Source organism: Nasonia vitripennis (assembly GCF_009193385.2).
Source record: "Nasonia vitripennis strain AsymCx chromosome 4 unlocalized genomic scaffold, Nvit_psr_1.1 chr4_random0004, whole genome shotgun sequence".
In the NCBI taxonomy this organism is placed as follows: Eukaryota; Metazoa; Arthropoda; class Insecta; order Hymenoptera; family Pteromalidae; genus Nasonia; species Nasonia vitripennis.
Window position 1 is genome coordinate 1,040,327 of NW_022279639.1, and position 15,866 is coordinate 1,056,192.

At 36.6% G+C, this 15,866-nt stretch overlaps 1 protein-coding gene across 19 annotated transcripts in view; it reads left to right on the forward strand.

The window, feature by feature from the left end:
• The window catches only part of LOC100117353 (kinesin-like protein KIF13A), a 1,179,147-nt gene that overhangs the window by 604,029 nt on the left and 559,252 nt on the right, over positions 1–15,866 (forward strand). For all 19 annotated transcript variants that reach the window (XM_031928189.1, XM_031928179.1, XM_031928190.2 and 16 more), the window contains one exon: positions 727–993. In XM_031928189.1, the coding sequence (XP_031784049.1) occupies positions 727–993 (267 nt within the window). The remainder of the gene's footprint in view (positions 1–726; positions 994–15,866) is intronic.

The window sequence follows — 15,866 nt, forward strand, 5'->3', positions numbered from 1 at the left end:
GCATCGTCTTAAAAAATAAGCGTGAAACTAGAAAACCTTTGATATTAGCCGCTGCGATACAAAGTCATCGAACTAATTCATAGCGCGCATAAAGAAAGAATAACAGGTTTGATCCGCGAGTCGACGAAAAGATGCGACGAGTTGCACGTCGGCCGGTGACTTCAGCCTGACTAGAATATTCCACGCATTGACTCGAACTTCAGCGCGGACTCCTGGAGCACTGGAGTTTACCGCCCGGAGCCCCAACGAGCCTCCCGGGTACCCTGCAGTGACCTTCTTTATCGATTCTCACCTGCACAGGTGAGTGGCTTCACCTGCACAGGGGGGTGGTAGGCCTAGCGATGACGTCAAAAGCTTCTAGAACATTCCATGAGGGCGGGGCCTATTCTCACCTGCACAGGTGTGCTGAGGGTGGCGTGGTGGGGGGTCCCGTATCCGCGTTGTTATACTACTTACATAGTGTCAATAGATCATTTGCAACAATTATTTCATTTGTAGTAATATTTTCATTTAATGTAATATATTAAGATTCCACTAACAATGGCCAATCCTTTTTAATATTATAATTTTCTTAAAAATATCTTTAAACAGAAGTATCAAGCAAGATACAATAATGCACTACTTAAGTCATAGAATAGGCGTGATATAAGTGCAGATTTAGACTACTTAGCTCTATAAAGAATTATTTTTTAAGGATCATTTTTTAACTTTGTTAAATTTCATTAGGTGGAATTTATCAGTTACGTCAAGGTCAGCAAAGACGCATTCAAGTACAGGTGAAACCTGCTCAAAATTCTGGTACATTACCTATAATATGTCAGAGAATAATGAGTATTGCTGTTGGTAGTGTTGTTGGAAGAAATCGGCTTCAGAATCCCTTAGATAGTTATCAAGACGAAGATCTTCATATTTTAAGAGAAAAATGGAGTGACGCTTTAATGCGCAGGAGACAGTATCTAGATCAACAAATACAAAAGCTAATCAACAAAAAAGGTACAATATTTATTTTGTATCATTTGATGTTCAAATTTACATAGTTGATAAATTTTATAAAAACTTGATTTATCTTTAAGTACCCCCTTGCGTAATTGTAACTATTAATGTATACAGACAGTATATACGAAAAGGTTTCATAAGTTCCGGCGCTAATCCATCTAATGTCGTTTGATATGAGTCCTACTAAGTACGTAGCTGTCCCCTGTACATAAGAGTTTCCTATTTTAATTTACAACATGTATTAATATATCGACAATCAAGAAATAGAAGCAGCTAGCCAAGAAAATCGCTTCGGAAAGCAGCTATTCCAGAAAGGGATTTGAAAAGCAGCTAGTCTAGGAAATCGCTTTGGAAACCAGCTTATCGAGAATATCTTTTGGAAAACTAGATTCATTTTTCGAGAAGCAAAAACTAGATATCTCGGAACTAGTTTAAAAACGAGACATTTCTGCTCACGAATTAATAACCAACCATCCCAGACGATTTGAAAGTATTTAATTCTGCAGGAATCAGTAGTTTTTTAGCGTGGGTGGCTGCTCACACGTGCTGTAAGGGCTGGGGCTTTTTTATGTGCTGTTCTTAACCTACAGTTTTATTGTTTTTTTGTTCAATAGATAAGGCATTGCGCGATTAGGACATTTTGCAGGGTGTTACAGGCACAACCACTTGGTCGTCATTTCTTATTTTAGGGATGAAAATTATGTATTTATTTATTCGTTACTCAGACGCAGTTTGACCGGAATTTATGTATGTCGTGATCTTACTAGGCAAGGTGACAGTTTTGTGCGCATTAGTTTATAGTCCCTTTCAGGCAGGCTACTGATCTGACGTTGAGGAAGCCATTTTAAACTATAACGAACCATATGGTCACCTGTGTTTTATGGGGGACCTAAATATTGAGTGGCACTGCTGTTCCATCAGCTACGAAATTCTTGTACAGTCGCTAGCAATATTGGGCTTAACATCGGCCCCTTTTAAAGCAACGCACCACCATCACAATGGCGTCTCTACGATTTATTACATACGCACGGTTAGTGCAATTGCGGCTACTAATCTACAATAGCTCCGGCAACCCTAAATTTCAGATCATGACGTTTTATTAGTTACGCTCGTGCTACTTTCCCCGCTGATTGGTCCCAAAATCATCACGCGCAGATATTCAAGAATTTCGACGCGGAATACCTTAAACGGGACCTAGCCAGTATGGTCTGGACCCACATCACGCGTTTAATCGATGTCGATAAAAAAGTGCATTTTTTCACGACTACCCCTTCTAAGCCTGTAGGATAAACACGTACCGTATCGCACTTTTTTTGCTAAAAAAACTTCGCCTCAGATAATGGTACGGATTCGTTCTCTCATCGAGGCTCGCAACAAGGCTTGGTGATACCTTACGAGAAATAATTCTCCGGATGCAAAGAAGCTCTACTAGAGCTTGTAGATAGAGTAGAGAAAGCTATAAGGACGACAAGGACGCAAAGGGGTTGTAGAGCACAGTCGATGAAATGGTTTGTACATTTTTTAACTCGTTTTTTTTATAGTGATTTTTTAGTTTTGAGAGTTGTTATTTCTGATAAAATTTTCGAAAAAATTGATAACAGTTAATTCCTTAATATGTAACTTAAAGAAAATAAAATAATCTTTTTTTTTTACCGCAGAATAGTATATTACGTACCTAGGCCGGGAAAATAAAGAATATCCCAGGCGAAGCCTCGGGCGACAATGCACATGCGATATGAGCATTCTTTGTTCCCAGCCGTAGTGCGTACGCGATTTTACGTGCCCCAATGGTCGGATAGTGACTTATCTTCGTCCGCACAGTGGACGGGAAAAATTCACTTCCCGGCCGCTGACATGTAAAATTTATATTATCGTTCGTCTTTTTCTGATTTTACACCAGAAAGTACAATTTTATAAAACTATTGTAACTCGAAAACTAAATGTTAAACTTTTATTAAAAAAGCGATGATTATTAAAGATGATTAAAACCATATACCTCTTTAATTTTGAGTCATTTTATGGGCAAGATCCGTAGAAGAACATCAAATACTGAAAAAAGCCTTGGTCTGTAGACCAAACAGGCAAGGGGGAGAAACCTCGAAGATAAACCAAACATGGATGGTAAGTTAATAACATTACTAACCCAAGCGGGTCAAGCCACAGAGCCCAGTCCTGCCGTCGATTCCGATCGGGAGAAAGCCCCGCTGGTCGGCGCTAGCCCCATGGTGATTGGGGGGGGGGCAAACTCATTTAGAAGCGAGAGAGGTTTGTCACCTGACCCCTGCTGCATGTAGAGACACAGGTGATATGAAAATGGAGGTTGATGCAGACAGGGATAAGAGAGCTGTTTGCATAACGCAAAGGAATGCGCACTTGGACCACCTTGGCAGCAGAATCGAGAAATTGATGGATTATGTCAGGGACAGACACAATGTGCACAAACAAATTGAAGATCTTGCCTGAATCATAATAGCAAGCTATAAGAATCTCTGCATGGCAGATCATAACTTACAGCAATGCAAACGCCCGTGAACTCAGGGGAGGGAAACCCAGACAACCCAAGTCTTAGATCTCGGAAGGCGGGTACAAAAAAGGAAGTCCCAACTACTCCGCAGGATATAAATGAAGGTAATAAAGTATAGGATAACCAATCTTACTACCTAAGCTGCTGTTGCTGTCTTTGCTAATCTCCATGTCGTTTCTGTGAAATTTCGATGTTCTCCTATTACGGGTCTGCTTCCGTATCGGTCTCTTAGGGCCATAGTTGTGATTGATTCCTCGGGTTTGCCGTTGTACTTGCGGCTTGCACTTCAAGTCTCATATTTTCATCCTTGCAGAGTTTACCCAGGACCCTGTTCGAGTCCGCCTGACTGAGAATTGCCTCGAATGTTTCCCTCCAGTTGGATAGTTTGTGGCATATAGGGTATATTTTCCCAGTTTTCTCGCCATGAGCCTTCTTGTAAACTCTCTTTTTACTATTTCTCGTTCCCGTCATGGGTCGCCATTCATCATCTAAGGAATAATCTGGACCCGTGCCCTCGGTGTAAGTTGGTACTGGAAATATATTTACTACTTTTATTTTTTAGGATACGCTCAAATTTTTCCTTCTTCAGCGATATGTTTAAGAAAGTCTGTCTCTCTTTGCAGGAATTGACACTTTATAGGTTCGATTGTCAAGTTAGCGTCATCTAGTCTCTTCATCAACTGTCGGAACTTCTTGCCGTGCCCTTTGAGATTCTTAGCGAAAACAATTATATTATCCAGGTAGATGTTCTCTTCCTTGTAAGCCTGCAAGTGCTAAGTCCATTAGGCACTGAAATGTTGAAGGAGCGCCTTTGAGTCCCATTTCTAATCGATGATAGCAGTAATGGTCGAACAGTACAGTGAAGGCTGCTTTATGGGCATCTGCGGGGAATCGAGGCCTTGCGCCGCGCGCGTGTGTTTACGTTCGCGGATTATAGGTAGCGGCGACTTCTTAGACGCGTTGCGGTCATGTCTACGGATTAGCGGCGTGCGTGCATGATACTTATTTTTCTTGCAATAGCTATAGGGAGACTTTGCGAGCATCATGGCTCCTATTGCGCTGAAGAAGCTGACTGCGTTGCAGACGGTTCGAGAAGCCGAAATTGAAAGCATCCGTACACGCCTGCTAGCTAAGCAGCGTGACACGCTTAATAAGAGCATAGTCCAGGCGTGACTTGATGCTATTAGGGAGATTTGGGCTGAGACCAGGAAGACGCATTCCGACATTGTTGTTAGGGACGATGCTGACACAGATGTCTACATCGTTGATCAATGGTTCGAGCGTATTCAGGGTGTGTATCAAACGGCTCTTGACGAGATTCTTACACTGCTGGCGTTATTCGACAAGCCAGACGCTGATGACAGTATAGGGGAGTCGGAATCAGATCATCAGGTCGTTAAGCTTCCGAAAATTAATTTACCTACGTTCTCAGGTAAGGACGAGAATTGGGCTAGTTTTCCAGATTACGACAGAGGCGCTCATTCTTCCTCGTTTAACGTCGCAGTTTACAGGGCTTACTCTTGCAGATACGGATTTTTTCCTATCCAATGAGGTCGATGTGATTCTCGGTGCTGATGTGTACGGGCAGTTACTCCGATCGGGCTTCAGACGTTTTCCTTCTTCACAGTTTGTCGCTCAGGATACGGCTTTTGGTTGGATAGTTTCCGGAGTTTTACAGACGAAGGATTCACGGTGGGCGGAGTCGCATACTTCTTCTGCACCGTTGCAGGTATTGCATTGCGCTTCGATGCAGGAGCTGGACCAAATGCTGCAGAGGTTCTGGGATTTCGACGAGCTTCCTTCGTCGTTTTTAGGCACTCGCCTCGTATAAAGAGTTTCGAAGAAACGTCTTATACCCAGGGCGAACGCCTATTGGATTTGACCAAAAATGTGTTTTTTTATTCAATTCTTTCTGAGTCATTTTTTCCAAAAAGGTTTTTTCATAAAAGTATTATGGCTATTTTGTAGAAAATTAAATTCTGAACAAATTTACTGTATTTAAAAAGCTTAAATACCCATTTGAAAAAAGCCTTTCTAGTAGCGAAGCCTCATTCTCCAAAGAGTGACTTTCCGTCCGTGCGCAGGACCTGATGTTCATAAGAAGTGACCTTATATTACACAACATACTAGTTCAAAACAACTTTTTTTAGTCAAATTCACTATGTATATTAAATATACTATATTCTACATGATCACCATCTATATGTATCTTTTGAGACATACTTTTGTAGAACAATAATGGTAGAAACTTGCATTTCTTCACTATACCCATACTAAATTCTTGAAAAACTAAACTTTTCACACTTACATCTATGATACAGGGTGAGTCATTTTAATCTTTAATCTCAATTATCTCGCTGGCAAAGCATGCCAGCGAAAAAAGTTTCGGGTAAAAGATTTAGGATTTTTCCCTGGCTATCTGATGATGACCTTGACAATGTCATTGAGCATGACCTTCAAGGTCATTTGAAGGTCAAGTCGATTTTTCCAAATAGAAACCCCTACTTTTGGCACCAGAAATGGAAGAGCGGGAAATTTTACGTTCGAACATGTGATTTTGGAAACAAATCATCTTTTGAGCGGAAATTACCTTTGACATCAGCCGAACCCAGGATGCATCATCAAGGAGGTTGTCAAACGGATTTAGCATCCCATTTTTTGTTTTATTTTTATTTATTTTTTTTTTTTTTGTTTTTTCCCTTTTTGTTATTTGTTTGGTATTTTTATGGAATGTTAACTGGAGTTAACCATTGATTAATTGTTCGAAATTACCGCCGTTTTGTTGGATGCAAAGATCAAGTCGAGCTCTGAATTGTCTTATGGTTCTAAGTAGAACATCTCGAGGGATTGCTGCACAAGCTGTACGAATGCGTTCGATCATATTATCTCGCGTTGTTGGCCGTTGAGCATAAACAACATTCTTAAGATATCCCCATAAGTAAAAATCGGAAGGGGTTAAATCAGGTGAACGAGGGGGCCAGGCAACTGGGCCACCTCGCTCAATCCACCTGCCATTGTAGCGGGTGTTTAAATAATCACGAACAATGCGTGCATAATGTGGTGGTGCTCCATCTAATTGGATCCACATTCTTAGCCTTGTGGCTAGGTCTACATTTTCTAGTAATTCAGGTAAAATGTCTCGAAGTAATCTCAAAAAGTTTACCCCATTCACGTTCTCTTCAAAGAAATAAGGACCAATCAAATAGCCACTGATGATTCCACACCAGACCATAACACTCCAGCGGTGTTGATTTTCTATGGGCCTGAACCAATGAGGATTTTCATCTGACCAATAATGGCAATTATGTCTATTCAATTCTCCAGTGTTTCTGAATGTTGATTCATCTGAAAAAAGAACGTGCCTGAAAAAGTCTTGATCTTGTTGAATCATTCGTATTGCCCATCGACAAAAACGTACTCGCAAAATCATATCATTTGGAGTTAACTGTTGTGTTAATGTTATGTGATAAGGATGATATCTTCTCGCTCTCAATATTCGGGATGCTGTTGATTGAGATATACCTATTTCTCTTTCTATTTGTCGAGTACTAATGTGAGGATCAAGATGAATAATCGCTAGAATGGTAATAACACGAGGATCGTTTTCGTCGTATTCGTGATGACGGCGTTGACGAACAAAAGCTCCATTTCGAGCTCTCTGAGTTAAGGTTTGAATAGTAACATTACTTGGGTGTCTCCTATTGGGATAGCGTTCAGCATAAAGTCTGGCAGCTGCTGCATAATTATTTCGACTTTCTCCCAAAATCATGATCATATCAACGATTTCTTTGGGAACATAATCAGCCATGATCAAAATCAAAATAATTTGTTACAGACCAGTAAACAGGGAAACAGATTTTTTTCAATAATAATTATCGATTTACAAGAAGTAAAAAACTGCTATCTACATAACTGTTAAGAGTAGTTCACTCTCAAAAATTGACACTAATACAAAATAATGGAATGACTTAACTACATCAAGAATTTTGAAAATTGACACTAATACAAAATAATGGAATGACTTTGAAAATTTATGAAAACTGAAAAAATTACGAAAATTTTAGAAAATATTGAAAATTTCTGGAAATATTGAAAATTTTTTCATTTTTGAACGCATGTCACTCTCTTTTCATTTATGGGGCTAAAAGTAGGGGTTTCCATTTCAAAAAATCAACTTGACCTTGAAATGCCCTTGAAGATCCTGTTTAACGACAGGGTCAAGATGACCATTCGTCAGCCGGGGAGAAAACTGAAAACTTTTGTGGGTAACATTTTCTCCTTGAATGCATTCGAGTTCATCTAACCAGTTGTACTGTTATCGGCATGACCAATGACCTTGACCATTGAATTCAAGGTCAAGGCAAGGTCATATTCAAACGTAAAATTTCCCGCTCTTTCCATTTCTGGTGCCAAAAGTAGGGGTTTCTATTTGAAAAAATCGACTTGACCTTCAAATGACCTTGAAGGTCACGCTCAATGACATTGTCAAGGTCATCATCAGATAGCCAGGGAAAAATCCTAAAACTTTTATCCGAAACTTTTTTCGCTGGCATGCTTTGCCAACGAGATAATTCAGATTAAAGATTAAAATGACTCACCCTGTATATATAAATTGAATATACTACGCCTAGCCTAAATTTTTAAAAATATTCTTATATTACACGTACTTGCTCATACTTGCTTGAACTAACTTTTTTCACTTAAACTCTACACCATGCCTAGACTAAATTTTTAGAATGTTTTCACCCTACTTCCTTTTACCTTTTTTCTGACTAAACCTTCTCTTTCTTCTATTTTCCTGAATCTTGTAATCCAGTTACTTTCTTATCACTCCTTTTTTAAAAAAAGTACACGCATAATCACCATATATTATTGCACAGTCCGTATCCTGTAAACCTGTGAACGGTGGAGGCTTGTCTTTGTCAACCACTACTTTATCATGTCGTACACATGTGTGCTGCCTTGCTATGGCTGACAGCAGCAAGTCACTTATATTGCTTTTATCACCATATATATATATATACACATTTAATATTTGCATGTTACTTAAAATCTTGAATTGATGAATTTTTTATTATATTCTTGCGTTCACTAAACACTTACATATGTGTAGATGTGTACATAATAATAAAAAATAAATAAAAATAAAAATAAAAATAAACGAATTATGAAGTGTAAACTTCAATATTAAAATTGGACAGACGATTTGATAGAACAACACTATTAGTAATCCAAGGCAACTTCACTCCTTACACAATTTGCTAGCATGAGTCCATGGCTTTTACGGAAAATTTTAAAATTATTAATTCGCTAAAATACATTAGCTTATACTTATAACGCACAAAATGATATAATTTGCTCTATAAATATAAATCTCATTTAAACTTATAGTAACAGAATTAAGAACTATTTAGATATGAACACATCAATTTAAGAGAGAGCACACAGTGGTGCTGTCGTCGTTTAACAAGTCCAAAACTATAGGCCGCAACAACGCGATATAAACCGTCATAAGTGTCGTACAACATGTCGTAGATGGCGGGACTGTCGTACGTTGCAGTGTCGTACTGCCATTTCGGCTCCGGCATAGCCGTAGCTCCTAGACAGATGGAAGTGCTTCCTACTGAAATAAATCAGATGATGACAAACTGACAATTAACTGATAATCAGCTGATAATCATGCCAAAACTGCGGCTGCTTATTAGATGATTTCAGCTCAGTATTTTTAATAAAGCTGATAGTTATGAATATGCGTTTATATGAGATAAAATGTTAATGATAATTAGGTGATAATCAGGTGATAATCATTTAAAATTGGTAACCTTAAATATATTTATTGTAAGTTGTTTAAAATAAGTAAAATTTATAAATTTTACATAATGATGGCCAGTATTGGTGTTACCATCAGGATGGTAACACGAAAACTCTGGCTGTGAGCTACAACATTTTTGTTTTTCAATAATTTAATTTAAATAAAATTTATTTCAAGTATTAAAAAATAAAAATTTTATTTAAAATTTTATTATTTAAAATTTTATACAGTAGGAAACACTTTCATCTGTCCAGCAGCTACGGCTATGCCGGAGCCAGAATGGCAGTACGAGACTGCAACGTACGACAGTCCCGCCATCTACGACATGTTGTACGACACTTATGACGGTTTATGTAGCGTTGTTGCGGCCTATAGTTTGGACTTGTTAAACGACGACAGCACCACTGTGTGCTCTCTCTTAAATTGATGAAAAAGGTCCTGTTGATTATTATTTTCTAATAGTATTATTATCTTATAAATTTTATATGTTTGTATCATTACAATCCCTAAAATCTTTTATACACAAATCCATGGTCATTAAAATTTAACATTAGTTTTTGCTGCAGCAGATTGATAAAAGTATTCGAATGAAACTGAATAGTTTTATTTAGATTTTGCAATTGACGCATCTGAAAAATTCATCTGTTTCATAAGAATACGAATTTTTACTATAAAGCATGGTCAGTATATTGAAAATACCATTCGATAGCACAACCGGTAATTAGAACAGGAATAAAAGACCATGTTTCCTCTCATCGTCAAGTCTTACCCCATTATAGTTTAATGAATTTATCAACAATATTTAAATATCTGCATACTTTGTGTGTTTATGTGTGTCTATGTGTGTTCATGAGCGAACTTTTAAATATCGGCGAGTACCTTATGCGAAAAGCAAAGCGTTTCGCTTTTATTCTTCTTTTAACACATTCTTGGCACTGCTCAGGAGTACATTTATTTCGTCGTAAAAATCGCCTATTGTGTCTTGTTCTCTCATTCTCACGTTTTGTATCTTGTTGTTATAACAACTGAAATTTCTTCTGGGTCCAAATCTCTGCTTTAGGTGTTGTATTAAATCTTCTACGCTTTTTATCATTTTATTGTTTAAACTTTGCTTTGCTGATCCCGTTATTTTATGTAGAGCATGTTGTAAAAACTGTGGTTTGATTGGTTCACTGACTAACTCACTGGCGTTCCTCAAATCTTGTATGTGATCTCGGAGATTCTTCTTTCCATCAAAGCTCGGAATGCCGCTTATGCAATTCATTAGTGCAAAGCTGTTGGTCATGTCAGCTGTGCTCATCAATAGCATGCTCGCATCTGGTGCTCCTCCGTTGGCGGAATCATCACTGTTTGAGGTGTTTTCCGTCATTTTGAATAAGTGCTGTGTACCTTTTAGATAATCTAGATAATCACTTGTGTTGTTGGCTGTTTTTTTTTTGCACTCTTGTGATACTTGGAGTTGTTCAATATGTTTTCTTCTACTTTGACTCTCTTCTTTTTGCTTAATTTATTTTTAATTAACTGTAAAATTTCGCCTAATTTATGCCATCACTCTCACTTGTCGCCAATATCGCTTTAGGATTTCAAAAGAAAGAAAAATTTCAAAAGGGTTTGTGCCTTGGAAGCATACAAAATGATGTTTTAGATTTATTCCTCGCTTTCGCTAGCCTTCATCCGATGTGCCGACATCTATTTTAAATAAATATTTTATCACAAAAAATAGCGACGCGTCGGGTAGGTGGGTTTAAGGGTTTTGGTGTTAGATGTATTCCTCGCTTTTACTCGCCTTATTATTCTTCGATGTGCCGACGTATTTTCTAAATTAAGCTTCTCTCATTAAGAATTGCGACGCCTTGGGTAGCTGGGTTTAAGCATTTCGGTTTTAGATTTATTCCTTGATTTTGCTCGCCCTCCTCCGATGCGCCGATTGCATATAAAAACTAAGTTGATAAGCATGACCTATATGTTACCGACTAAGCTGCACTCTGTTACCATCTGAACGCAAGAAACTAGACTGACGCGCCGCGGTGGTCGGGGTGCTTACTAACTCTCGGGGTGCCTCACTTTAGGATGGGGCTTTGCGCTTCTATTAAGGTCTGTCTTCGTTGCCGTCGGCTGTTATGCTGCAATGGCTAACCCCACCCGCGTCGCGTCGCGTACTTTCTCCTTCAATTATTGTTATAAAATCGCGGTGAAAATAGTGCGCACGTGTAATTTAATAATTCGCGAGTGGAAATATAAGTGTGGGCCCAGAACTGTCTACCCTAAGCAGTACAACCTGTTGCTGCTTACTAATCAGATAAGTTTTCCTGACAATTTTTTTTGTGTTGAATAAACCTTTCCACTTGTTCTAGGATAGTACAAGACTCTTAATGACTCTTAATGGCTCCTTTTCACCTGCAACGGCTCAAGAAAATGCACGCAAGTATAAACTTCTGAGTGTTGTCACACGCTTTATTTTCTTGAATATTGTAATTTTGCTACCTATATTGCTTGAACGAGTTATGCGGGTTAGCTTTAACATGAACAAGTCATTTTATCTTAGATTTTTATTCATTTGCAAGTTTACGTTTAAAATTATTAAAATTGTTAATTTTCTGACTTTGATGTTAAAGTATATTGACAATAAATTAAAACATACGTTAAAAACAATTCATTAAGTGTATCCGTGTAAAATTTCCTTTCTTTGAATCGATTATTAAGCCATGTGATAAGAATTCCTTTTCAAACTTGCCTTTCGCGTACAATTCTGACTCTACTTTCTAATTGTAAGAAAATTGTGTATTAAAATGATTATTCAATGTATATACGACTTATTTTCTTCTTCTAGGGTCGCGGAAATTGTGCAATAAATGTTGTTCACAGGGCCAAATTGAATTTACTGGTTGAAACTTCCACGATCGACTTCAGCGTTAGGATTTCTTGAATTCTATGCAATGATTAACAATTTTACAAAGCCGAATAAAACAGATGAGTGTTCCTTTTAGTGTATGTGCTTTTATTTTGTTTTCTACAAGTGTTTACAAATGAAAATAACTTTGACGCGTTCTAACATTTGTGCTTTTTATAAATGATTTTCCTTTTTGAAGTATTTTAGAATAACGTGTTTTTCAAATCAACACTACTCACAGAAAAATGTTCAAATGCCATGCATATCTAATTATCTTAACTTAACTTTTCAGTGTATAGATGCATAAAAAGGGACTCGCATGCATACCTCAAAGTGTGCTTTTAATAAGGGGCTTCCTTTTCCTACTTATTCTCACAAAATGTCAAACAATGAGTGCGACTTTACCAACTTGTTGTCAGTTGCACTCTTTTATTTCTGATGACCTCTAATACCAATTTTGATGTTTTTTGTAGTATGGAGCCAATACTTCTGGTCCTGAACAGTCAATTCTCACTACTACTGTGAAAATCGAATTTCAGCACCAGAGCACCTGCGTAGGAAAACACTCCAGTTCGACTCTGGTTGGGAAATGCCAGTGACTTTTAATCTTCGTCGACCAGATTGAGGTATGTATATCACACTTATATTGACTTCGCATACTTTCTTTCTTTTTATATAAAAACTAACGGGCCCTTCCCTCTAAAGTAACACAGCTTTACAAACTTGTTGTCGGCCGTATTATGTAAATTTTATATGTTCATGGAATATTTTGTTTTATATTAGAATCATAGATGTTTTAATTATTATCATTTGGGGTCCATTTACAAGCAATAATTTTGTTCTTTTTAGAAAATCGTGGAATTACTTTTGTTGAAATTTTAAGAATTAAAATGCTTTTGACTAAAATGATTTTATTTTCAGCAAATTTTTGCAGGTCTGAAAATTTCTTTTTAAAATCTGGATCATCAATAATTTTTCTCTTTAATTTAAATATTTTCCTAACACCTTTTTCTTTTCAGCAGGTCATTTGGACAAAAAGAAAGCAACATGATTCTAACAAGGAAAGGTACCCAACCCGAACTCACCGATTTTGATGATTTTCATATATGTTGTAGAACATAAAAAAATAAGAGACACGTATTTTTTTTTATCGGCTAATTTTCACTTTTAAGGGGTAAAAACCTCCCCTAAAGTTAACCCCCAAAAAGCGTTTTTTTTAAATATCTCGGCTTAAAATTAATATTTTTCAATGAAACAAATTGGAGGTTATTTCTTACAAAAAGAGCAAGTATTTCATGGTGATTTGAAGAGTAAGGGTAGCATCCCCTATTTTTTAGGGGTTGAAAACATATATTTTTTGGCATAATTTTATAATAAAAATGTTTAAACCAACTAAAAAAAATTGGAAAAAATGTTTAAACATCCCTAATAACAAAATTTAGTTGACGTCTTTCGGTGTTTTCATAAATATTATCCCTAAGGGGGTAAACCACCCCTAACACAAAATAACTCTAAATATGTAATTCAATACATAATATTTCGTAGAAAGTTTGTATATAGAGGTTTTCGAGGTCGCTGATTACAAAACTGTATCAGATTTTGAAAATTCAAAATGGCGGATCCAATATGGCGGACGGAAATATCGAAAAAAAATTTTATATAATAAAAAAGTTTTAAACGACTAAAAAAATTGGAAAAAATTTGTAAACATCTATAATAAACAAATTAAGTTTTTCGATTTTTTCATAGATACTACCCTTTAGGGGGTAAACCACCCCTAACACAAAGTAACTATAAGTATACTTCAATCCATAATATTTTGTAGAAGGTTTGTATATAAGGGTTTTCGAGATCGCTCTTTGCAAATCTGATATCAGATTTTGAAAATTCAAAATGGCGGAACCAATGTGGTGGACGAAAATGTCGAAAAAAAATTTTAACTTTCATAAAAACTTGTTATAAATGTGTGATCTTTGTAGCCTGTACATGTGAACTAAAGAGCCTTAAACCCTAAACCCCTAAAGAACAAATAGGCTAAATGGTTGTGCTTTTTAACCAAACCACCTCAAATTCCTAAATTTGTAAACAAGAAAATTCTGTGTGTGAAGCAGTTTTATAATTTCCGTAGAAATTGTTATCAGAATGTTATTGAAATTCCTTTATTGTAAATTCAACTTATAATGTATTTTTGTTTATAATATTAGAGTATAATAATAATCTACAATCTTTTATCTTTTGCCATAGTGCATTTTTTGTATTGAGCATAAAATATATTATTTTACGATGTTTTTACAATAATGGTAGTCCTCATAAAAGTGTTTAAAGCACAATGCTTTTTTGTACCAACCACATCGTACAATTGCAATGTTTGTGCACCCTTCTATTTCACAATGTGTTGCACAAGACTTTCCAAAACTGAAATCTATAGGATTATCAAATTTATCTGGTTTTTCATTGACGTAACCGCTTTTATACCAGGAATATTTAAACAAATCTATATATCTCGGTGAAGACCGTTGGTTGTGAACCAATGATTGAAGTTTAATGATATTATTTCTCACATGTAAATTCATATCATGATCCATTAACATTACATTATCAGAAAATGTTCGGACAAAGTTTTTCCAAATACGGAATCCATAGACATCAAGTGGTTGTATTTTTCCTGTGGTTCCAGTTGGAATTTTTTTTATGTTAATAAGTTTATTTTGTGGCATTGTTTCTTCTATAACTTTGTCACAATGACCACTCCAAGAATCAAGTAATAGTATTGAGTGATGGCCTACATAGGGATAAAATATTTTTTCCAACCAGATTTTGAAGTGATCTGCAATTAAACGACTTACTAATTAACTGATCAACGATATTACAATGTAAAAATTGTTATTAGTTCCCTTACTTGTTGTTAATTTTCCAGATTTGGATGCTTCCACGTACATGTTTTCTGGTCTAAATATGTTTTGTTCTACAATAGGGCCAAACTTGCCACTTGGTTCCTTTAAAACAAGAAATAGCGGTGACAACAGTTGTCCAGTAGCTGATATTAGTGGCTGTATAGTATAACTATGCGTTGTTGCTGAAATTGACTGTACCAGACATTGCACTTGCTTTTCTCCTTCTACTGCTAATGTTCTTCCAGAATGCATTTCTAGCTGAAATCCGCTCTGATCTGTATTATACAAATTTTCGAGTCCAATCCTTGGTATACACGATTTAACGTCATCGATAAATGCTTCAGCTTTAGCCGTAAGTTCTGCACTACTTTCTAGTGTTTTTCTTGTTATGAACTTATTTATTTTCCTAGAAACTATTCGGTGTGCTTGCTTAAATTTGAGTAACCAATGTTTAGAAGCTTTGAATCTAATATCATCAAAACCAATTTCTTTTTTAGCTTGTAAGGCCCATCGAATTATATCTTCATCATGGATAATTGAACCACTGTCGAGAGCTGCTTGAAAATTATCCAGGGTATACTGACGAATTTGTGCTACTTTTTCTCTATACGTGCCACCTTTATTAATTGAATGAGCCCAACGACGTAGCTGACTAATAGATGATACTTTTTTGAATCTGTTTTGCACTGTTTTGAGACTTAAATTTTGCTTCGTTTTGCTACTTCTCCAAAATTCTACAGCTCTTTTTTT